General features: G+C 48.2%; 3 protein-coding genes and 1 pseudogene across 3 annotated transcripts; 3 read left to right on the top strand and 1 right to left on the bottom strand.

The window, feature by feature from the left end:
* The first annotated feature begins 793 nt into the window (after positions 1 to 793).
* Positions 794 to 4,104, top strand: LOC127305740 (uncharacterized). Its single transcript, XM_051336269.1, has 2 exons — positions 794 to 1,189; positions 3,263 to 4,104. The coding sequence occupies exons 1-2, from the start codon at positions 906 to 908 to the stop codon at positions 3,747 to 3,749; spliced, it is 771 nt and encodes a 256-aa protein (XP_051192229.1). The 5' UTR covers positions 794 to 905; the 3' UTR covers positions 3,750 to 4,104.
* Positions 4,105 to 4,448: 344 nt separating this feature from the next.
* Positions 4,449 to 7,789, top strand: LOC127305739 (uncharacterized). The gene is made up of 2 exons (XM_051336268.2): positions 4,449 to 5,609; positions 7,339 to 7,789. Exons 1-2 carry the CDS (start codon positions 4,517 to 4,519, stop codon positions 7,398 to 7,400), a joined length of 1,155 nt encoding a protein of 384 aa, XP_051192228.1. The 5' UTR covers positions 4,449 to 4,516; the 3' UTR covers positions 7,401 to 7,789.
* A 561-nt stretch (positions 7,790 to 8,350) lies between these two features.
* LOC127305738 (subtilisin-like protease SBT1.4) lies at positions 8,351 to 11,047 on the top strand. Its single transcript, XM_051336267.1, has one exon. It carries the CDS (start codon positions 8,366 to 8,368, stop codon positions 10,892 to 10,894), a length of 2,529 nt encoding a protein of 842 aa, XP_051192227.1. The 5' UTR covers positions 8,351 to 8,365; the 3' UTR covers positions 10,895 to 11,047.
* Positions 11,048 to 17,898: 6,851 nt separating this feature from the next.
* LOC127305737 (nicotianamine aminotransferase 1-like) lies at positions 17,899 to 20,584 on the bottom strand (annotated as a pseudogene).
* Positions 20,585 to 23,987: the final 3,403 nt, after the last annotated feature.

Here is a 23,987-nt window from a genome sequence, read left to right on the forward strand (position 1 = left end):
TGTCTATGGCGGGTTAGTACCCATTCCTTCCCCTACCGGAAGCCGCACCAAACTCCTTCGCCGACATTCCCAACCGGCGGGTATGTTCTCCCCTTATTCTCTAAATTCCTACTTCTTCTCCTTCTTCCTCTTCATTGATCACTCTTATTTGCCTTTCTAGATCCAGTGTCAGGACGATGGCAGGTAGATCTCCTGCAAGGAGGACGGTATGCATATTCGCCTCTCCCGTGATGAGCAGTGAGTGCAAAACGACGAGGCCATCATTTCTCTTCCTGATGTCGACCTTGATGACTTCCCATACAAGCAGATTGCACTTCTTTGTTCGCGAAGTAGTGAACTTTTTTATGTATAGGTAGTTCAATTTATTGACGGTCTTTAAACGATGAGAGGCTCATACCCATCTTTTTTTGCTTTCTAATTCTAGTTGAAGAATGAAATCGGGACAAGGTCAAATAAATGAATGCCATGTAAGAAACGAATTTCATATGTACGAAATGCATGAAATTTATTTTTATATTTGAATGAGTGGAACTTTAGATCTGAACTTAATAAAAATGAATTCTAAAACGAAATGGAACAAATGATGTTTTAGATTTAAAACATGTACCTAGTTGACTTGTGTGCCTTGTAAGGGGTACATGGTGCAAAATTAATGTCAATACATACATTTATAAAAAACAATAGAGTGGGAAACTGTTAATCGAGGACCATGTAAATTTCTTTTTGAAACAAAAATCAAATTGAACCGTATATATTAGTAAACCTACCCAGCCCCTCCAGTCCATAAAGAAAAACCAGTCCCCTACCCTGCTCTTTCTTCACTTCTCGCTCTGGGTGTGCGTGCGGCGTGCAGCGTGCGCGTGCGAGCCGGCTTCCTTTGCATGTGAGCAGAGGAGAGCGGGGCCATGTCGATCGCACTGGAGAGCGGGCCCGGGCTAGGCAGCGGCGGCGGCGGCCGGTTCGGCCGCGTCGCCCGCTGCGGCGCTACCTGCGCGGCGGCCTCGCCGCCGGCCTCGGCGGGGCGCGGCGGCTCGTCGTCGGCGGGGCGGAACAGCAGCAGCCCGGCGGCGGCGGCGCAGTGGGAGTGGGACGGCGAGGAGGTGGAGGGCGGCGACGGCGAGGTGCAGAGCTCCTACAAGGGCTCCCCCTTCGACACCATGGACGCGCTCCAGGAGGCCCTGCCCTACAGGTCAGCGCCCCTACCTCTCTTTCCCCCACCCGCAACCTCGCCGCCAAGCGCGGATCTTGGTTCTTGGCTGGTCCCGAGGTTTCTTGGCGGTTCCTCCGGGGGATTCGGGGTAATGTGGCTGGAACCGGCGGTTCTTGATCCCTTCGCGCGTGTTCCATTGGGGGGAAATGTTGGGGGTTTCTTGGGCCGTTCATTAGGACTGGCGCGGCGGCGAAGATTGGTTCTTGCTCGGGTTTAGCCGGGGGAATGCGCGTTAGCTTCTTGCTTCTCCTTGTCTTCTTGGGTGGTCTTGAAGCGATTTGGGTGAGGTCATTCAGTTCCCGATCCTCGGGTCGGCGAGTCTAATAGTAGTAATTTGGGGGGTTTCTTTTTCGGTTTGGAACGGATAGACGGCTAATTTGAGGCGATTTAGAGTTCTAGGTGATTCTTGCTGGCGCTTCGCCCTTACATCCAACGCGGTTGGGGAGATTAGCCTATGTTGCTGTAGCTAGTGTTCGCCGCATCATATATATAGTTTCAACAGGCATTCATGTTCTTTTACTGAACTAATTTGTGAGTAATGAGTCTCCATTGGCTTGTGGAGTTGGGGCAGATTGAGGCTGAATGGCTTCAGTGAATACACGTTGAAAGATTTCAGTGCATACACAAGATATTTTGTGTGTATGTATTTCTGCTAATTGCGCTGGATTTTTTTTTCTGTGTGTATATTTTGGTGATACCTAGCTTGGAAGATTGATCTTACTTGCAGGTATATGCTCTATCTAATCCGTTGCAAATGCTCTTCGATGCTCATAACTCTGAATGAATAAGTTATGAGCATGGAATAGTTTGATAAGTTATAAGAAGTTATGACTTATAGTGTCTTAGTTCATCCTCACATTGAGGAATGCTGGCACTTAGGTTCATCTGATTAAGCCCTTAGTGTGGTCACAAGAACATTTGTCTTTGTCCACACTGGACAGAAAGATTGCTCTTCAGTTCACGCAGTTCCTTGTGCGTTCTTGTGTCGTTATAACATATATATCAGGGCGGTATCATGGAATGTGGAATAGTATTACCAAGCCAAGTGTGTCGAGCGTTTTCGTTATTGTACCTTGCCCTGTGCTGGGTTCAAGCCCATTATTAGTAGATCATGGTAAAGCTATTGTAGTTATTTCACCTGAAGCGACATGCTACATTGCTACATTGCCAGATCTTGCTCTATTGCTCTCCCAGAATTATGGTTGTTCTGTGTCGTCGTATTTCTTATGATAGTCAGTAAGACAATCAATTATGTACAATGCAAATACATTCAACTTTGCCACAATAATATTACCAATAGCGTGTTTAACATAGTTTGAAAGGTCAATAATATTGACCGTTGGTAATCACGCATCATTACTGATCCATCCTTACAATGGGCAGGGTAGACACAGATGTTTGATGTTGCCAATTGCATATACTCTTTAGCATGAATACTTGGTTGTTTTAATTAAAGCAACTGATTATGAATTTCTTTTCCTTGTTTCTGTATGCAATAAACTGAATACAATCATCTATGATATCAGACTGTTTATCATTTTTTTACCGCCAATCAATCAGATAAAAAAAATAGGGCATGTTGTTTTTTAGCACTTAAGCTGTGGTTGTGATTCAGTATTGGCATTTTTCTGGGGAATTTTGTGCAGTACTATGATCTTAGCACACTTGTTAGTAGCTTAATGCTACTTGTTGGCTCTTGCCACTCATAGCAGCATAAAATGGTGCATTTTGGTGCCATATGATCAAAGAGGAGCTTAAGTTATGTGGAGAAAGGACACATTAGGTATAGCTAACACTTGGCCAACACAGGGATCAAACAGATACCACGATCTTGTTTCACATGCTTTTGTTTGCTTGCTTATTGTATATTCATACTAGTTGTCAAACTGCGCATTAAAATATTCACTGATTTTTCTATGTGGTTGATCTGGCAACTTAATTTTGTCTGTTTGTTCCCTGTGAGCTGCCTGGAGATTGCTCTCCTATGAAATCTTGAGAAAATATACAGATCTTCGAATTTGCTGAGTAATTTCAATCTTTTCCCTATGGCAGGAAAGGGGTATCCAAGTTCTACAACGGCAAGGCCGGATCTTTTGCAAAGCCTCCAGCTGCTGTGATACTGTCTCCTCCATCTGTCAAGGGCCTTCCAAAGCCAGAAACCCCATCCCCTAGGAAGCGGAAAGGTCTTCTTCCATTCATCAGTTTCAAGTGGGGCAAAGCACAGAACAAAGAGGTATACCCTGAAGATGATGTTGTGGACAGCCCCAGCCCCATGGCTTGCAGGAGGATGACGGTGTCTCCGGCTGCCACAAGCAGCTCAGGGAGCAATAGCGGCAGTGATGATGAAGCTCAGAAGCTGCCGTCCCGTCGACCATCCAGAAAGTCCGGCAGTGGCACGGGTGTCTTTGCTTCTCCGCCCATGCCTCGTCCACCGAAGCTGTTCCCAGCTCACAACAGATCGCAGTCGATGCGTGAGCTGCAGGACGTGTCGGATTCGACCGCCATGGTCTCTCCCAGGGACAAACGCAGGAAGAACTAGCAAGAAACCTGGATCTCAGCGCTCCTTCAGTCCTCCCAACCACTGGTGTCCATTTTAGACTGCGGAATCCAGTGGGCGATGCCTGTGTGCTAGCGATGCTCTTTGCGAGGTCGAATGGACCTACCTGTATGCTAGCGATGCTTTTTGCAAGGTCGAATGGACCTACCTGTGTCGATAGAGCTGGGAAAGAAACTCTCCTTATACCCTGATGCTCAATACATAGAAATGAACCTGAGAAACTAATGCCATCCCAGAGTAATTAGTGGCCTTTTCATGCATTGGTTGCTACTTGTTGACTTGTAAATGCTGGAATCTGCTATTGTCGACTAATTCAATCATGTTGCTCTGCGCTGTATCTGTGTGCAAGTAGCATTAGCAATATGGGTTTTGTTCTGTTTTGTTGCTAGTATTCCCCACATTTTGGAACAAACATGTCTGGCCAGAGAGATTCATCAGTTACATAGTTTTCTTCCTGGGATGGGGATTCTTGTTTGATGAATGCTGATGCTGGAAGGAACAGGGGATGCTGTAAGCATGTAAATACACTTGTTAGATATATGATGAAATTGGTAAAGTGTAAGCTGTTTGATTTGCTTCCTCATGATGAATCTCAGCTATACAAAAAGAAACCCAGATCGTGGGCCTTAATGTTTGTCTAACCATTGGCTGGGCTGGGCTGGGCTGTCTCGTTATTTCCTCATATTCAGTATCGCTTCGGCCCACCACCGCAATCCCCTTCTTCCCAGAACTGTGAGGACTAGGGCGACATGGCGGCCAGCCTCCGCCGCCCCCACTCGCCGGCAACCGGGCCGCTGGACGACGATGACCTCCTCCGCGAGGTACTGCTCCGCCTTCCCCCGCAGCCGTCGTCCCTCTCCCGTGCCTCCGCCGTCTGCAAGCGCTGGCGCCGCCTCGTCTCTGACGCCGGCTTCTGCCGCCGCTTCCGCATCCACCACCGCCGCAACCCTCCTCTCCTAGGTTTCTTTGATAGGCATCAACGTCTGCCCTTCCTACCAACTTTGGAGGCCCCCAATCGTGTCCCTCCCGGACGCTTCTCCCTGCAGCGCGACGATGGCGACCGCTTCCTTTCTCTCGGATGCCGCCATGGTCTCTTGCTTACCCTCCTTATCAAGCGTCTGCAGGTCCTGGTCTGGGACCCCGTCACCGGCGACCAGCACCGCGTTGCCATTCCCCCGTGGATTGCGTCACATGCGGATAAGAGATTGATCAACGGGGCGGTGTTTCGCGCTGCCGGGGACGTCCACTTCCAGGTCGTCCTGGTAATGGCAGACGGAGATCACAACAACTGTAGACGGGCGTTTGCTTGCGGTTACTCATCAGAGACTGCCTTATGGGGGGACCTCATCTCAACACCGATTACATCCGAGGAACTTTTTCCGGAGGCCGCCGTGATGGTTGGGAATTCCCTTTACTGGCTGCTTGATGTTGGAATTCTCGAGCTCGATTTGGAAAGGCAAAGCCTGGCTGTGATACAAGGGCCAGTACTTGATATCTCTGTACACGACGACTTCACAATTACACGGGCAGAGGGTGGTGGGCTTGGTTTCCTCCTTTTGTTGGACTTCACCGACCAATTATGGAATTGCAAGACCGATTGTAACGGCGTTGCAGCAGGGGTGCTAGCAAGAACTATTGAACTGGACAAGCTACTTTCCTTAAATCCAGATGAGAAGAGAGGGCCTCCAAGGATAGTTGGATTTGCTGAGTGCAATAATGTGGTGTTCATGCGCACAGTTAGCGGCATCTTCATGATCCAGCTTGACTCTTTGTTGCAGTTCAAGAAATTTCCCGAAACCAACATTATGTTTTGCCATCCATTTGAAATTGTCTATGCTTCAGGTAATTGCATGCCTTAACACTGCGGTCTGCGGGTATAACAAAACCAAATTATCTTTCAGTAGCTGGTTGATGGAATGTAGTTGACATCCTTTCGTGTTAAGCTAGCGATGTCGAGTAGGTTGTATCATTTTTGTTTATGCTGCAGATGTTATTCTATAGTATTCTGTTCCCATACTCTTTGGTGATCTTTTTTCTTTGCGATGGCTCTGTGGCGGTGTTTCATGCAAATAGTGAACATCATCTACTTCATATAAATATACTAGAATTAAATTCACTGTGTACAGAGTACTTTCTTGTAAGTAACTACTAAAAGAAATAAAAAATAAAGATAATGAAAATAAAATCCTCCTATAATTTTTTAGTTACAGGCTTGGCTGAAAAGGTTACGATTTTTGTTGAAGTCGCCTGTTTTTGTGTCTTCATCTTGATCAGCAAAAGCACAGTTCCGTGATATAGGGAAAGTTTGACAAGTTTAAGGAAGCTGCTAGATCAACCATATTTTTGAAGTGCAAATATATAAATTTTAGAATAAGCAACTCCCATTTTTTTTTTCTAAATTGATAATGTTATTTCCTATTTTCTAGTGTAACATTTTACCCCAACCAAGCTCTGAATTGGATTAGAAACATTAGATATTATCTTGAATCTTGAAATTCAAAGCATTCCCTGACTTCGCTTTGTGATATTCCCTGTTACTACTCGAGGCAGAATTCGTGCTAATTGATTTTGGTTGAGAGTTCTGACTGGTGAACCTGATGACTTAAATTCGATGGCAGACCAGCCAGTCATTCCAAACTTTTGTATTCAAAGCAAAGTAATCTATGGTATATGGATGATTCTTAACATCATTATCAGATGCTGTGCATGCCTTATAAATCTTTGCCTATTTGGCCCTTAAATATGACTGGACAAATTTCTGCTTTGAACGAACTGCTCTTGTTTTATTTATTTATCTCTTCCCATTGCGAAAATCCTTCTACTGGTCTATACTTCTTAAAGAACATGCGCTCTTACAAGAATCAGAGCATAAATATCTGGTACATTTTCCAGGTAAAGTCAGTTTGACAGTGTAAAAGAAACATTTGAGGTTACTCGACATCATTAGAGCATCTTGGATCTGTTTATATGTCACCTGAGTATATATATTTTTTCGTTTCTTTGTTTCTGCATAACCTGAATATGGTCTATTTATTTTATCAGGTTGTTTATCATATTTTTACCTCAAATCTAGGAGACAATGAGAGCAAAAGGAAACACATTAGTTTTAGCATGTAATCTACGATTAAGTCGTTTTGCTCTTTAATCTACAGTACTGCGGATGTAGCGTATTTATTAGTAGCTTAATTCTACTTGGTTCTTATCACTCATAGCCGCGTAAACTGGTGCATTGATTCCATATGACATAGGCATATGGTATGTCATCACGACTTGGGGTAGAAATTGATGCAGATAAGACATGGTTAACACATGAACAGTATCAAACATATGTTCCTGTTAGGTAGCTTGCTGTATATGCAAATAATTTGGCGATCTGCATCATTTAAAATATTTGGTGAGTTATCTATCTTATTGATCCGGCAACTTAATTTTCGTATATGTTCCCTTTGAGCAGCATGTAGGCTGTTCTTGTGCATGAAGTTGTATATATTGCTAGATATCTTAGTGAAGAGAAATTATTATTCATAATATTACAGCTCTTGATGAGTAATTCTAATCTTCTCTTTGACAGGAAAGGGGTATCCAAGTTTTACAGTTGCGAGTCAGGATCTGCAATGCTTCCAGAAGTCGTGACCATCCCCTAGGAGTGCAAAGGTCTTCTTCTGTTCAGCCTCAAGTGGGTCAAAGCACAGAACAAATAAGTACACCCTTAAGGTGGTCACAACTTTATCTTTGGCGGCAGCAAGTAGCTCAGGGAGATGATGAATTTCAGAAGTTGTGAAACAGCTATCCCCGAGTAATTTAGCTGGGAACTCTATTGATGTTGGACGCATACAATTGAACCTTGAGAAACTAGTGCCATCCCTGAGTAATTTCGCACTCAGCTATTTTAATCTGATTACTGCTCCTTGCAACGGTACAACCCAAGCTTAACTGGAAGAAATGCAATTAGGGCGCCAAAAGGCTGGTAAATGTATGTTGTTTGATATTCTTTCTCCTAAAACCTTTTTTTATTTCAGAAACTTTTGTGTATCAACATCTTAATCATCATCATCCACGCCTCACTCAATGTGTAACATAGAAATAAAAATGTTCACTAACATATTGTAAACATTGTAGCATTTTGAGGCTGGAATCCATTTTTAGGCTTATTAGTGATGATAGTTTCAGATAGCAGCACAAGTGTGATAATTAACCTAACTAAACAAATATTTACACCTATGTATAGCTAGTGCTCTGGTGGAAGAATATCATGCACTATTTTTAATCTTCCTTTATGTATTTGTCCAGAAAAAATGTTCACAAACATACTGTTAACATTGCACCATTTTAAGACTGGAATCTTGTAGGCTTTGTTATCAAAGTTTCAGGTGACAAGCTTGTAATAATTAACCTCTAACCAAATAATTCTTCACACGATTCACACGTTTGCACAAAATCACAAATGGACAATCATGCAATTATTATACGGTGTATTTTTGTTTTCAAGACAAAAAGGGCCAAACAAAGTGCTGGCATTCTGCAGCAACGAGCCATCTGAGATAAACCTGAAGATGACTGGGAGCACGGAGCAGGCGTAACACGAGTCTACTGGTCCCATGGCGAATGTCTTTCTCGTACTACACTACAATTATGCGCAACTCATGTGCAAAACATTTCAGATCCGGACAACTGCTCCGCGCTCTGCCGGCCGTGGCCACCGGAACTGCGCGTACCTATTGCCACACCCTCACCAGTCACAGCACACCGCAAACATTCTCCTGCACAGCCAAGGATCAATGGAGCTGACCAGACCGCCGCTCGTGGCCCTGTGCGTCCTGCTCGCCGTCGCCATTGCCGGCACGGCAAATGTAGCGACGGCCACGGAGGTGGGGATCCAGACGACGGAGGCTGTGTCCTCCTACATCGTGCACGTCGCGCCGGAGCACGCGCCCACGCTGACCACCGGGGCGTACGGCTCGTTCCTGCGCGACCACCTCCCCGTGGAGCTGTCCTTGTCCAACTCCGACGACCAGGCGCCCAGGGTGCTCTACTCCTACGCCCACGCCGCCACCGGCTTCGCGGCGCGCCTCACGCGCCGCCAGGCCGCGCGCCTCGCGTCCTCGCGCGCCGTGCTCGCCGTCGTGCCGGACGTCATGCAGGAGCTGCACACCACCCTCTCGCCGTCCTTCCTCGGCCTCTCCTCCTCGTCCGGCCTGCTCCCGGCCTCCAACGGCGCCTCCGACGTCGTCATCGGCATTATCGACACCGGTGTGTACCCCGTCGACCGCGCCTCCTTCGCCGCGGACCCGACGCTGCCGCCACAGCCCCGCAAGTTCCGCGGCCGCTGCGTGTCCACCCCGGAGTTCAACGGCTCCGCGGTCTGCAACGGCAAGATCGTCGGCGCCAAGTTCTTCCGCACAGGGCGCGACGCGTTGCGGGGCAGCCGCGTGCTCGGTGCCAAGGACTCCATGTCGCCGCTGGACACCGAGGGCCACGGCACGCACCTCGCCTCCACGGCCGCCGGCTCCGCCGCGGCCGACGCGTCCCTGTTCGGGTACGGCGAGGGGAGAGCCGTCGGCGTGGCCCCGGGCGCGCGCATCGCCGTCTACAAGGCGTGCTGGCACGGCTGCGCGAGCTCCGACGTCCTCGCCGCGTTCGACGAGGCCATCGCAGACGGCGTCGACGTCATCTCCGCCTCGCTCGGCACGATCAAGGCACGCAAGTTCTACAAGGACACCACCGCCGTGGGCGCCTTCAACGCCGTTCGCAAGGGCATCGTCGTCGCCGCCTCGGCGGGGAACTCCGGCCCCGGCGAGTCCACCGTCGTCAACGTCGCGCCGTGGTTCTTGACCGTCGGCGCGTCCACCATCAACCGAGAGTTCCCAGCAGACGTCATTCTTGGCAACGGCGAGACCTTCACTGGCACCTCACTGTACGCCGGCCAACCGCTCGGCGGGACCAAGATACCGTTGGTGTACGGTGGGGACGTGGGTTCGAACACCTGTGAAGCTGGGAAGCTCGATCCCGCCATGGTCACCGGGAAGATTGTCTTGTGCGACCCCGGCGTGAATGGACGGACGGAGAAAGGATATGCTGTCAAACTCGCCGGCGGCGCCGGAGCAATCCTCGGTAGCGAAGAAGCGCAGGGCGGGCAGGCCAGAAGCAGCGCCCATATCCTCCCCGTCAGCGCAGTCACATTCGCGGACGCAGAGAAGATCAAGAAGTACCTGAAAGCAAAAGCATCCCCTGTTGCGACGATCGTGTTCCGCGGCACCGTCGTCGGAGGATCGCCTCCATCGCCTAGAATGGCATCCTTCTCCAGCCGCGGCCCGAGCCGCCTCGTCACGGAGATCCTCAAGCCGGACGTCACCGCGCCCGGCGTGGACATCCTCGCCGCCTGGACAGGCGCCGCCTCGCCCTCGCTGCTCGACGGCGACACGAGACGGGTTCCTTTCAACATCATGTCAGGCACCTCCATCTCGTGCCCGCAGGTGAGCGGCATCGCCGCGCTGCTCCGGCAGGCCAAGCCCAAGTGGAGCCCGGCCGCGATCAAGTCGGCGCTGATGACCACCGCGTACAACGTGGACAACGCCGGCGGCGTCATCGGTGACATGTCCACCGGCAAGGCGTCCACGCCGTTCGCGCGCGGGGCCGGGCACGTGGACCCCAACCGCGCCGCCGACCCGGGCCTGGTCTACGACGCCGGCACGGAGGACTACGTCACCTTCCTCTGCGCGCTCGGCTACACCGCCGAGCAGCTTGCCGTGTTCGGCTCGTCGGCCAGCTGCTCGGCGCGCACGGGCGCCTCGGTGGGGGACCTCAACTACCCGGCCTTCTCGGCGGTGCTCGGCTCGGACAGACGCGCGGTCACGCAGCGCCGGACCGTGCGCAACGTTGGCAGCAACGTCAGGGCGACGTATACGGCCAAGATCACCAGCCCGGCCGGCGTGCTCGTGACGGTAAAGCCGCGGAAGCTAGCGTTCAGTGCAACGCAGGAGAAGCAGGAGTACGCCATCACCTTCGCGCAGCGAGGGAATGTCACCGAGAAGCATACCTTCGGGTCGATCGTGTGGAGCGACGGCAAACACACCGTGACGAGCCCCATCGCCATTACCTGGCCGGCGAGCCAAGTTGCAGACATGTGATCTGATATGTCTTGATCGGAGAAGATACAGCAAAGCTATGCTATGGAAGAAACTTTAATATGGCTGGGTGAAACTGTATTTTGATGCAGGTTTCTACTCCTGAATCAGCTGAAGCAATGGCCGGCCTTAATGTCGTGCAATCCATTTTTCTTACTACTCTGAGAACAGGTTCTTTGTCCCGCTATATTAATATAGCAACGACATCATACAACCAACGATAGTTTGGAAGAAAAAAGAAAGTGTTGGGCAACAGCAAACACATGCCGAATAGAAACAAAATGGGGTCTTGGGCGGATCAACTAAGCGACGGTGACCCACAACCGATGCGCCCTTTGGAGGCATACCACCAGACTCCTAGCGTTGACGCGTCTATACCAAGGAACAAATTCAAGAAGGAAAGCGAGACACTACTGCCTAGACCATTTGGTCCTAGGGTTTCCCTCGGCACACGGAGGGAGTGGACATAGGGTAGCCACGCCGCCCTCCAGGAAGGAATGATGCCACCCAAAGGAGAAACCGCGCCGGTGTCGGTCGCACCGACAAGATTTCTCCCGAAAAAACCCCGTCCCAACCCTTGGACGATTCGAGCCACAGGAGCCCCTCAAGGCTGATGCCTCGACACCACCCAACTTGATGCCCAACAGCATGCGCCACCATGGTCACGATGTCGCCATCGTGGTCTCATCGAAGCTACCGTCACGAGGCATGCGCGAAGAAAGCGAAATCAAGCTTGAATCAGGGTGAGTAATACCACGACTGCGGGGGAGAGAACAATCTCCCCCCCCCCCCCCCGGAGGGAGAGGGGGGTAGTCGACGCTTGACGGTAGAAGGACACATGTAATATCCCAGGATTTGAGATGTTTGCAGGGTAGAATTAGAAAATGTTGTGCATGCATTGCAAAACTAGGGGAAATTTCGCGCTTAATTGCATAAAACCTAAGAGGGAACAAGTTTCTCTCTCGACACCAGCTAGGGTTAGGGTTTCGAGAGTGCGACAAACTTGGACATGATCTCTTTTGAATTAGGGTTTTGAGAAGAGGGGGAACATTTGCATCTCACACTTTGAGTTGTATGGTTGAATTTGAAATGAGTTTGAAGTCAAATTCAAACTCAAACAACACTAAGACAATTCATAATTGAAACAATGAATAATTAAAATAATAATATTATAATTGAATAATATAAATAAGAAAAGAATATAAACATATCACAAAAGGCTCATTAGACAAAACTTGAGCTTTATTGATCATCACACAATAAATACATTGTCTTTACAATATCCAAACTGAATAGTTATTACATAACTCATTTCAAAAATGATAAATGAAAAAGAAAAAAAATGAAATGATGAACTAAACTAAACTACACCTAAGCTACTGCCTTGGTCTTCTTGATCATCAAGTAGAGGTGAATGTCTTGATCTTCTTCATCATCTTGAACCCTCTTGAACCGTGCATAAACCAAAACAAAGGAAACCTACATGGTTTGCCAATTGGCAATGCCACTTGGAATGTCAAAAGAAGTAAAATAGGAAGGGTAAGACCAGACCAGCCGAGCTGATCCAATCATCCACAAGTTCCAACATGGAACACACAAGTAGCTCACAAGGCAGTGTGCATGTTGCACAACACACAACCCTACTGGTTAGTCACCACAACACATCACCTTGCTGTCGACCAGAGAAGCAAGGAGAATGTAATATAAAACCTTTTCACAACCCAAACCCTAGTCATTCATCTACAAGACCATGAAGAACAACCATAAAACCAAGAACAGCAAGAACATCTAGTCCAGTACTAATTCCACCAAGAATCAGTCACTGTTGAAGCAAAGCAATGGTGGAGTAGCACCAACACAAGCCATCAAGGAGGAGCAGGGCAAGCACCAGCAACCACACTGAAGCTAACCACTACATCAACACAAAGCTAGGAGCAAGAGTGAGGTATACCATTGAAACATGAACAAACCAGATGGTTTTGTTCACCATTTGCACAGTCATGCTACACACAAGCACACAAAGGGTGGATTAAATATGTTTGATCATCATTTGGTCATAGACCAAGTGAGCCTGGTAAAAATGGCAAAGACCAGGGATTTGATCAACCTAAGTCACCATGGTTATGCCAACCAATTAAACAGTAGCATCTTCGAAATAGAACTAGGAAGGAAACTATCCCAGATGAATTGCCAAAGCTACCTAGACTACACTAGCCCTTTTAAAACCATCATATAAAAGCAGAAATATATGTATCTGCAAGTATTTTCAACATCAAAAGCTGCAGGCAATCAAATATGATCACCCAGCAAGCATTATCCATTCACAACAAGCCAACAGAGGTGGGAGCTACCAAAACAGCAGTTAATTACTGCTAAGGCCACCTCAACCACAAAACTACCAAGCCATACACACTTATCATCACCCAAATGGGTTCAAAATGGAGCTTGGGTCCCCAACAGCAGTTGGCATCCCTCTAGCTCAATCACATAAATCATAAGATTCATCACTGCAAGCAGTTCATCTCATTTATCTAGTAATTCATGATAAGATATTCAGATAAATGAAGTAAACAAGTAACCAGCAACATAAAACACTTGCTAATGATCCAGTAGATCACTGCAAGCATAAGCATATGCTTTAGCAAGCATTAGCAACTACCGGTACATGGTGAGGTGCTACACAAGCACAGGAAGCACCATCAGCAAGTACATATAAGGGTACAGTGATCAATCATCAAGCAACTGATGATCATATGATCATCAGACCTTGCCAGAGCTTGCTAGAACCAACCATAGCATTAGTAACTACTACCATTTATTGAATTAATACAGTCAAGAAATAACTAAATACACAGTAATCTCATATACAACTTTATAATTGTATCGAGAAGCACATCAAGGAAATGATGTACCACTGAACTAAGTAACACAAGGATGTCACAGCAGCACACATCACACATCACTAGCACTTGCACAGGCAAGGATTGCTCAAGGCAATCAAGCCAGAGATGAAAAATATGAATACACATGAATAGACAGAGGCACATCAGCAGCTGGAGCAGCATGGTAAGGCCATGAGCATCACAACATGATCATGCGCATGAGTATCACAGCAGTAACACTAGAATAGCAAGGCCATGAGTATTACAGTAGCAGTAAGAGCACACACATAAGCACAGCAGCAGCATAGAACATGGCAGGAATAGCAAGGCAACAACCAGTAGTGCAGTAGTAGGCCAAGCACAAGATCAAGTGCAGCAGCAACATCAAGCATGGCATGGATGGCAGGAGCACAAGCACAGGAGCAGCATGGTCTGGCCAGCACATCAACGAGGAGGGCAGGGCTAATGACTAGAGCTAGCTAGAAGAAGGGGAGAGAGAGGAGCAGAGCAGGAGGCACCTACCTCGAGCAGAAGCACCACGGGCGTCACCGTGGCGGCACGGCGGCATAGCCTGGCCACGACAACGCCAAGCCGCCGCCAAGCCAGGGATTCGCCGGGCACTGGAGCTCCAGCGTAGCACCAGCGAAGTACACGACAACTCCACGGCGTCCCTGAACACCGGTGTATCACCAATCGCCGCGAGCACCGCGCAAACCTTAGGCGCGGTAGGGTTGGGGGCGACCGGAGGAGGCCATGACTTCCAGATCGACGCAGACCACCAGGTGCACCGTCGAGAGGCCGAGCGGATGCGACCAACCGCGTCACCGAAGACCGCCGGAGATGGCCGGAGTAAATCGACGACGGCGCTGGCTATTTCGGTGTCGTGAGAGCGAGAGGGGTTAGGGTTAGGCGTGCGAGAGAGGAAGGGGACGAGTGAGGCCGAACGGGCCGGACCAGGCCGAGCTGGTCCGACCTAACCCACTGGGTGCACCTGACAGGTGGGCCAAGGGGCAAAATGTCATTTCACATTTTGATTAAAACATAAACTTTGACATAAATCCATAAATTGTAAATAACTCAAAAAAAATAGAGTAAAATATGAAAACCACTTAAAATTTTATCCTCTATCATAAACAAATATTGGTTAGCATATTTGGAGCAAGTGAATATTCATCATTATTTACTCCAAGAATAATGCATTAATAAAAAAATTAAAATAAACTTCATATTTTTAACAATTAAATAAGTCCATAAAATACTTTGGACTTAACCAATTCTTGGAAATATTCCAAGATATTATGTTCACTCTTAAGGAGTACTATTAATTATTCTTATTCGTCACCTCCGACATTTAAATAACTAAACATCGAGAAGGGGAAGACAACCCTAAAAACTGAAAGCATGCATATTTGAATCTTTAAATATTGCCCTTATTGGATAATGATCTTATCTTTCAGAAACAGGACCAGGGTCAGTCCAAACAATCCAACTACACTACCTTGCAGTCATATGCAAGTTCATCGCATGCTCATGTCGATTTGAGTACATTATCAAATTACTTGCAAAGTACTATGCTTATCACTCTTGCATAAAAAGCAAAATGCTACTTTCATAACTATGAATATGACTATGTGGTGGGCGATGAAACCATGGTATGAGCATGGTGGAGGTTCCATTGCAAAGGGTTTGTATCCATCTAGGATTAACAACAAATGTCGTCCACTGATTCTTGTGTCATAATACCCGTGTTAACCATAAGATCTGGAGTGGGACGAAGTAGTCAGTTGTGTTTCTTCCTCTCGTACATCAACGGATGCGCTGACCATAGAAGTTGTGTCTTGCGATAACAACCGGTGGGTGGGGATCCCATTGTAATTCCCCATAGTAATGCGGCCTATGATGGGTTGCAGCGACCGGCGAAGGTATCGAGGTCTTGATACCTGATAGTAGTCGAGGTCGGATGGTATCCAATGGATACGCTGACCGGCGAGGACCCAAGGTCGGAACTGCAACAAAGGGTGGCTGTGCGGGGTCGCGGAGGAATGCAATAATTGACTAGGACCTTATATCGGGCCTCACACCACGGAAGTGTGAACGGGAAAGCTGCCCGGTTGGCACCAAGGTTAAGAACTCTTATGGGTAAAGCAACACACCTCTGCAGAGTGTAATGAATCGTGACCTGTCACTCTCTATTCTGGGTTTTGGAACTGCGAACGTGGCCGGAAAGGAACTCCATGAAGTTCTAGACACCCGGTGAAGGCTGACGGACATAGCTCTTCGGAATAAAAGCAACCTTTTGAAGAAATGCTTATGAAAACCTGCATTGGCATTTGACTTTCTGGTCTAATGTCGTAGCTAGTGCATTAAACACATCTTTCCTATAATGAACTTGTTGAGTACGCTCATACTCATACCTCTTATAACCTCATGCTTAGATTGTCTGAATCACCCGGAGGAGGCCACTGAAGGACAAGAAGGAGCAGATGGGATCTGCTATGAAGAACCAGACCTCTCTGGAAGAGTAGAGGGGTAGATTACCTAATCGTGTACAGAATTGGGGAGGTTCCAGAAGAAGACCACGCTTGAGCAACAATAGTAGCAGTAGTAGTCGAGGAGCACGAACTCTATAGTATTTAGCTGCTCGAGTAGAATGGTGTTAAGCCTTCTGAGGCATATATTGTATAAGTTAAGTAGGGTTCACCTAGAACCTCGGAGTTATCCTCTGTGGACCCAGAAGGAGCTCCAATGTGATGTATATATATGGCTTGTAATCTTAAGTGACTGAAATAAAGACCAGGTATGCTTCTGTTGTACTAATCCGAGGGATGCAATATTTGTGGATTGGTACTTCGCACATGTTATGTCAACGACTGGCATACTACACCATGCAGTGGCATGCAGGGTCACCACAACACACCAGTCCCAATTGGGGACTACTCACCCTTGGATTATCCCAACCCTTGGACGATCCAAGTCACATGAGCCCCGCAAGGCCAACGCCTCGACACCACCCAACTTGACGCCCAACAGCATGCACCACCATGGTCACAAATTCGCCATCGTGGTCTCACCAAAGCTACCGTCACGAGGCATGCACGACGAAAGGGAAATCAAGCTTGAATCAGGGTCAGTAGTACCATGGCCGCGGGGGAGAGAACAACCTCCACGGCGGGGGGGGGGGGGGTAGTCGACCGGACACGGTAGAAGGATACATCAGTCCCAATCGGGGACTACTGACCCTCGGACGATCCGATGCACAGGAGCCCCGCAAGGCCGAAGCCTCGACACCACCACTCTCGACACCCACCAGCATGCGCCACCATGCTCACAAATTCGCCATCGTGGTCTCACCGAAGCTACCGTCACAAGGCATGCGCTACGAAAGCAAAATCAAGCTTGAATCAGGGTCAATAGTACCACAACCGCGGGGGAGAGAACAACCTCCAGCCCCGGGGGTAGTTGACCGAATACGGTAGCAGGACACACCAGTCCCTATTGGGTCCAGTCGGACCCAGTGGATCCGTAAAGCCCTAGAGGTACACTAGTCCCAAGAGGGTCCGGTCAGGCCCAGATGGGCTGTAAAGCCCACCGCTAGGATGCAACAAGCAGGCCCCCGTCGCGACCTACCCTAGCCTCGAGCTCACCTTCCCCACCATCCCAGGATGTGCCCCCGACGCCAGACTAGACGGAAAGCCGCAACCCAGATGGAGCCCATAGGGCACTGACATGTCAACCTAAAGAAGGCAATTTTCACAACGGACTACTCACAAATCTGAGTGTCGTTTGTGCAACTCAAGAGAGTAGGACCAGACATTACTCCTATTCCGAATTACTAACCCTAAACCAGATACTTGTATAATGTTCCAATTATTTTTGAGTTTATGTTAAGAGAGAGGTGACCATGGCAGTTCATATTTGATGCTAAAAATTTCCTCGGTCGGGCAACCGGATTGTACTTGGAATTCCGAGGCTCTGGATTTTCCTTGTTCTTTGCATTTCAACATTTTAGCATGGTTGCTCACATATTCATGTGATCACCGGAATTCATTCGTGTAATCCAATTAGGCGAGAATGAAGGCTTAAGGTCTTTTGGAAGCTTGTTCTGGCTTTTCCTTGCTCTCTGGCTTTGGCTTTTCCTTGCTCTTTACATTTTACTACATGATTTCAAAGAATGTAGGATAACCCAATTTCTTGTTCCAAAGGGTACCTTAAAATACACAAGTTCATTAACTATTACATTCATTCCCTTAAAAAACTATTACATTCATCTAAGTTTGATTTCTCTCATATGCAATGCAAGTTGCACATGCACAATCAAACTTTATTTTTTAGGGCCCGATCGATATGAATATATCAGTTCACCTCCTTGGTTTGCTATGTCTTTTGCAGAAGGACTTAATCCTCTCCAGGCCATCCTCAAGAAGGGGTGGATCAACTGCAAATGTAATACGGATCCAATCCTTCATTCCTAGCCCGCTCCCTGTAGTGCACGATTATGTGTTAATTTTCAACTGAAAAATACTACTCTTAAACTGAACCATCAAAATACCCCCGTGAGTTGTAGCAAGAATATCTTATAGAAAACGGGAGGAGCTTCAGATCTCCCAGGTAATGTGTTCACAATATAGTCATAAAAAATATTAAAACCGAAAAATAAGCTAATTTTTGGTACTTCAAATGGCATCAAGTGAACTATTTGAGCAACCTGGAAAAAAATTGAGCTGCAAATAATTTTAACTAGCCACAAAATTACAGAAATAAAGAAAATGATAAAGGGATATTTAGGCTTGTAACTAATGAGAAAAGAAACTAAAATTTTGACCCCAATTGCTAAAACGTAGGATCCTGAAGTTTAAGTCCTTTTTTTTTAGATGGTGATGTTTTTGGAGAAAAGTGCAAAAAAAGCTTGCGTCTCAATACGTTGAAGCTTTTTAGATTTGTGTTGTACTTTGGAGCAGCTAGCGAGTACTTAGCGAAGGCCAAGCGAAAATTGGAAGATAGTTTTCCGTTTATGATATGGTTTAGGCTGGTTGGATTGATGCACATGGGTGACGCGGACATCCAGAGCCATGTATGTGTAAACCTCTGGCAATACTACAAGGAAGGTAGCAGTTCACATGTTAAATCCATGATCGATAGATTACGTGCGTACCTGGGCAAATTACCACGGATTCCTCGCGGGCAACCTTGGTGCAGAAGTCGACGTCGTCGTGGATGCCGTCCAAGCAGGACAGGTCCAGCTTCACCATGACAAACATGGACCCCTCCGGTTTGTGAGGACAGGTGACGCACTCGATCTCCTTGAGCTTCTGGTAGCATATCTCCGCCGCCTCACTCAGCACGTTCATGGCGTTCTCGAAGAAGGCTTTGTCCGTGTTGGCGATGATTTGGGGTAGAGCTCCCTGTTTAATCATTTTGATGATTTCATCCATAGTGTTAATTACTTGCTGATGATATACTCCATGTGAATTTTGTCTAGCTAGCTACTGACCTGAATAAATGTTGCAGGGTCTGCGGAGATGGCACGGTAGCCTATTACGGACTCGATAATCTGTTGGAAGAAGATATAAGGTTCTCTGTGAGGTTGAGGTGGTACTTGTCATCTGGAATACGTAGGTAGGTACCTTCTTCTCCCTGAGGATTCCTCTGGGATCGGTTGCTGCAATCCAGCCAAGTCGCCAACCAGGCACCATCCACCTCTTGGAGATGCCTCCCATGGTCACCACGGGAGCTATCTCCCCAAACACACCCATCGGCACAAACGGCTTGCTCCCAAAGGTGCAGTGGTCATACACCTCATCACTGATGACTAAAGATTCCAAGCTTCCTTGCGGTCTCTGCAATCTGTTTATCATTGATCCATCATATGTAGAATTTTTGTTCGAAAAGATCATATATTCGGAGCATCTCTCTCACTCTCTCTCTCTGAATTTTAGTAGTAAGACGACGAAGTACTGCAGCAGTATAATGCACTGACATCAGGACATGTGCATAGGAAGCTAGATACCTCGGCCAAGTGGTCGTACGAGTAGACGCACCCACATGGGTTGTTGGGATTAACAATGACCATGGCGACGGTGTTCTCATCGGCGATGGCCTCCACGCCGTCGAGGTCGACCTCCCACCCCTTGGCCGGCAGGAGGTCGAAGTTCCGGAACTCGAGGCCGCACAGGCTGGCGCGCGACTGGTACATCGGGTAGCCCGGCCGTGGAAGCAGCACGTTGGCGCCGGGCGCGGCTAGCACGGCCATCATGACCTCGATGGCGTGGTTGCATCCGGCGGTGATCACGACGTCACCCGCCGTGACCTCGTAGGGGAGCTCGCGGGACAGGTGCGCGGCAACGGCGCTGCAGCATAGCATGCAGAGTGCGTTGGCGGAGCCATGAGAGCAAAACTGACTTAGCGAAGCAGAGAAGAATACAGTACCTGCGCGCTTCCTCCACGCCGGCGGCACGGGCGTAGCTGTTGTGCTTGCCTGACATGGCAGCGGCAACGACGGACTCCTCGGCGGCCGCCGCCGTGCGGAAGCAGGCGAACGCCGAGGGGTCGCCGTGGCCAAGCGGCACGACGGGCCGCGGGTCGCTCTTGTCAAGGCGGTCATACAGGTCGTGCACGAGGGAGCGGAGGTTATGCCTGCCGGCCGCCTGGAGCGCCGGGTTGACCGCCCCGAAGCGCCACTTCGCCGCCTCCCCGCCGTTCTCCATGGGCGCCTGGTGACTGGTGAGAAGAGGTAGCCAATGCTTGCTGTGTGCGTCGCGTTGTGCGTGCCTCTCAAAGTCCTGCGTGTTTGGCACTTTGCCTAGGAAATGCGAGGTCATTGGTTCGCTTCTTTCTCACGGTGGGAGTGGGACATAGCACTACTGTCTACTGATCGACAACGAACTGTCTTGTTTGCTTGCAACTACTGTACATAAGACGACTCGACCCGTCAGCACGCCAGCCGATTCACCAGACATGGAATCGGCCTTATCCGGTCGTAAGTATCGTACGATGTAAGAAAATTACAAGGTGAATGATCTATATAAATTACAAGGTAACCACTTCCATTGTGCTATCATCTCTAGGTTCCGCCGTGTACTTGTAACCTTGGGTTTAGCTAGTGCTTTCAACTCCTCGCCTCGCATACCTACCACCATTGTAACGGGAAGATGACAGTCGTCCCCTCCAAGCAACCTAGCTCCGCCGTCCTCCCTAGCTGCCGCCGCGCCGCCCTCGCACATCGCCACCACGCTGCTCCGATCTCCGTCGACACCACCTCAGCACCTTCCTCCCGCTCCAGCATCTGATGATCTATCGGGGGATTCGCGGCCGCTTTTTGAGCGCGCAGCAATCTTTCGTTTTGCGCGTGATGGATACATCTTTCGCTCCCCAGGATTGATTGTTTTGGATCCGTCAATCACCCGATTTCTTGATCTGAATCGCAGATTGATTACTGAATCTGTTTGTGATGTTTCAGGGATTAGCGTTGGTGCTACGCGGGAGATTAATGAGATTCAAATCGTCTTCGGGCCAGCGATTGGAAGCGGGTTGGACCGAATTTTTTTGGGTCGAGCCCAACGCTTTTCTTCGCTCCGATTTCGCGAGTGTGCGGTCGTTAATCCACGACATGGATCCAGAGCTTGCTCGGATTTATCCATGGTGGTTTCCAATGGGCTTCAGCCCATCACTGTTCCTGCGGAGGCTCGGTTAACCTTTCCAGAAGAGAGGGTCAGGGTTAACCCTAGATCATTCACCACGGGCGCAATCGTCTTCGTTTCGTCTCCTCCGTCCCCCAGATCTGATCCCACCCACCCACCCCATCCGCGCCGTTGGTCAGGGACGGTCGCCGGAGACTCTAGATCCTTCGCCAGGTCGTTGCGCAGCCTCGGATGGATAGAAGGCTCGGGGGATCTCGTAGATCTCCTCCCAGGAGGAACTCCCCTCGCAGCAATTGCTTCGGATTCAGGCCGAGGGCTGGATCTGATGCAGATCGCCGGGATGAACAACGCCATTGGGAAGACGAGCGCCGCCGTGAAGAAGATTGGCGTCGTGATGAAGAGATCCGTCGAAGAGATGACGAGAGGAGCCTGGCAGATCAGGAGCGCCTCCGTTTCGAAGAGCGCAGAAGAACCGAGGAGCGTCGTCGCCTTGATGAAGATCGCCAGCGTGAAGCTATCCGAATCTTAGAGAAGGCGGCGCGTGAACGCACCCTTGCTGAGAGGATCCGCAAGGAAGAAGAGCTGCTAACTCGAGATCGGTGGGCTCATCGTGCTGAAATGGTTCCTGGTGCCACATCCAACCAGGTGTCTACCCGATCCGCAGATGTAAGTCCCATTGCCTCATCCTTGCCATCATCTAATGCCGTAGCTGCAGATGCTTTAGCAACCGATTCTCGAGCTCAGCCACAGAATAGATCTACTATTGTAGCAGACAGTTCTCAGTCTCTTGCTTCTCTGCCGGAGCCGGTGGGGTCCTTTGTACCTCCTCCTGCTCCTGCCTCCATGCCGCCTGCTAACAGAAGATTAGATAATCCTCCCAGAAACTTTGGTTTTGATTCTTGCATTAACTGCGGTGGTGAGCACCATGTTTGTGTTTGTCAAGAACGTGATCCGTGGGAATACAAGGCTCATTTCTTCGGTAGTGAAGAATTTGGGTCTGGCTTCTACTCCATCCCTGTGCCTGAAGAGGATAATTATCCTGTTGAGCAACTCAATTACGCTCATATAACTGTGGAAAAAGGTGAAGTGAACTGCAGAAACATTGAGCATGAATTCAACGTTTGGGCTGAATCTATGAAGATCAATTGGAGGTTCTTTGCCAAAGAGGTCTCTGCTACAGAGTTCAGAACCAGATTCCCCTCAGCTAAGGCCATTGAAGAGCTAGCTCACTTTGGGAAATTATTTATGAGAACTATTCCTGGTGCTATTATCAGTTTGAAAAAATGGGTTGGTGATATTGAACCAATTTCCATCATGCAGGAAGCCTGGTTCAGGATTAAGGGGATTCCCATGAAGTTTAGGAACAACTCTATAGTTTTCTATGCTGCTAGTTTGGTTGGCAAACCCCTTGCTCTGGATAAGAATTATCTCGGACATTTTGCTTTTGTGAGGGTCAAGATTGGCAGTCAAGATCTGGCCCTAGTCCCTAACTCTAGAATTGGGGAAATTAAATAAGGCTTTTATGAATTTCAATATTCTAGGGAACTGTTTGATCCTTCTGCAAATGCTGGTAACAAGTCTGTCATTCCTGCTGATACCCAAGGTAATGAAGGAAATCAAGGTACTCCCAAGAGACACAGAGTGGGTTCGCAAGAGTCTGATGCTGGATCTCAGTCTGCCCCCCCTAAGTTCTCAGGAAACCACAATGGTTCTCATCGACAAAATGCTTTGCATGCCTCTCCTTTGGATGGGAACAAAGAAACTGGTAAAAGGAAATTATTTGAAATGGATCCTTCCTGCAATCTGAGTGAGAACTTAGTCCCTGGTAAAACTACCCTTGTTCTCCCTGAGGTACATAAACAAGTGGTTGATGCTCTGGCCTCTTTTCCATCACAAGTGGGAGAGGGTTGATGACCCACAAGTATAGGGGGTGTATTGTAGTATCTTCGATAAGTAAGAATGTCGATCCCAACGAGGAGCAGAAGGTGTTGACAAGCAGTTTCGATGAAGGATTCACTGTAAATGCTCACAGACAAGTATTCAGGGGGTTTTGATGTAACAGATGAATAAAGTACGAGTAAGTAAAGTGCGAGAGTAACAATTGCAGCGAGTGGCCCAATCCTTTTTAGCACAAAGGACAAGCCGGTTTGTTTACTTATAATGACCAAACGTTCTCGAGGACACACGGGATTTTAGTCTAGTGCTTTCGCTACATACGGCTAATTAATCTTCATTGTTTTGATAAGTGTTGTGTGGGTGAACCTGTGCTAATGTACCGCCCTTTCTAGGACTAATACATACTTGTGATTATACCCCTTGCAAGCATCCGCAACTACAAGAAAGTAATTAGGATAAATCTAACCACAGCCTTAAACTCTGAGATCCTGCTATCCCTCCTGCATCGATATACCAACGGGGGTTTAGGTTTCTGTCACTCCGGCAACCCCGCAATCGGCAAACGAGTACAAGATGCATTCCCCTAGGCCCATAAAGGTGAAGTGTCGTGTAGTCGACGTTCACACGACACCACTAGAAGAATAACACCACAACTTAAATATCATAACATTGAATATTACT

This window comes from Lolium perenne, chromosome 6, assembly GCF_019359855.2.
Source record: "Lolium perenne isolate Kyuss_39 chromosome 6, Kyuss_2.0, whole genome shotgun sequence".
NCBI classification, from domain to species: domain Eukaryota; kingdom Viridiplantae; phylum Streptophyta; class Magnoliopsida; order Poales; family Poaceae; genus Lolium; species Lolium perenne.

Excerpts from the sequence above, each read along its gene's own strand:
- LOC127305740 (XM_051336269.1), top strand. The coding sequence starts at position 906 with ATGTCGATCGCACTGGAGAGCGGGCCCGGGCTAGGCAGCGGCGGCGGC. Across the intron at positions 1,190-3,262 it reads CAGGAGGCCCTGCCCTACAG|GAAAGGGGTATCCAAGTTCT; the intron begins GTCAGCGCCCCT and ends TCCCTATGGCAG.
- LOC127305739 (XM_051336268.2), top strand. The coding sequence starts at position 4,517 with ATGGCGGCCAGCCTCCGCCGCCCCCACTCGCCGGCAACCGGGCCGCTG. Across the intron at positions 5,610-7,338 it reads TGAAATTGTCTATGCTTCAG|GAAAGGGGTATCCAAGTTTT; the intron begins GTAATTGCATGC and ends TCTCTTTGACAG.
- LOC127305738 (XM_051336267.1), top strand. The coding sequence starts at position 8,366 with ATGGCGAATGTCTTTCTCGTACTACACTACAATTATGCGCAACTCATG.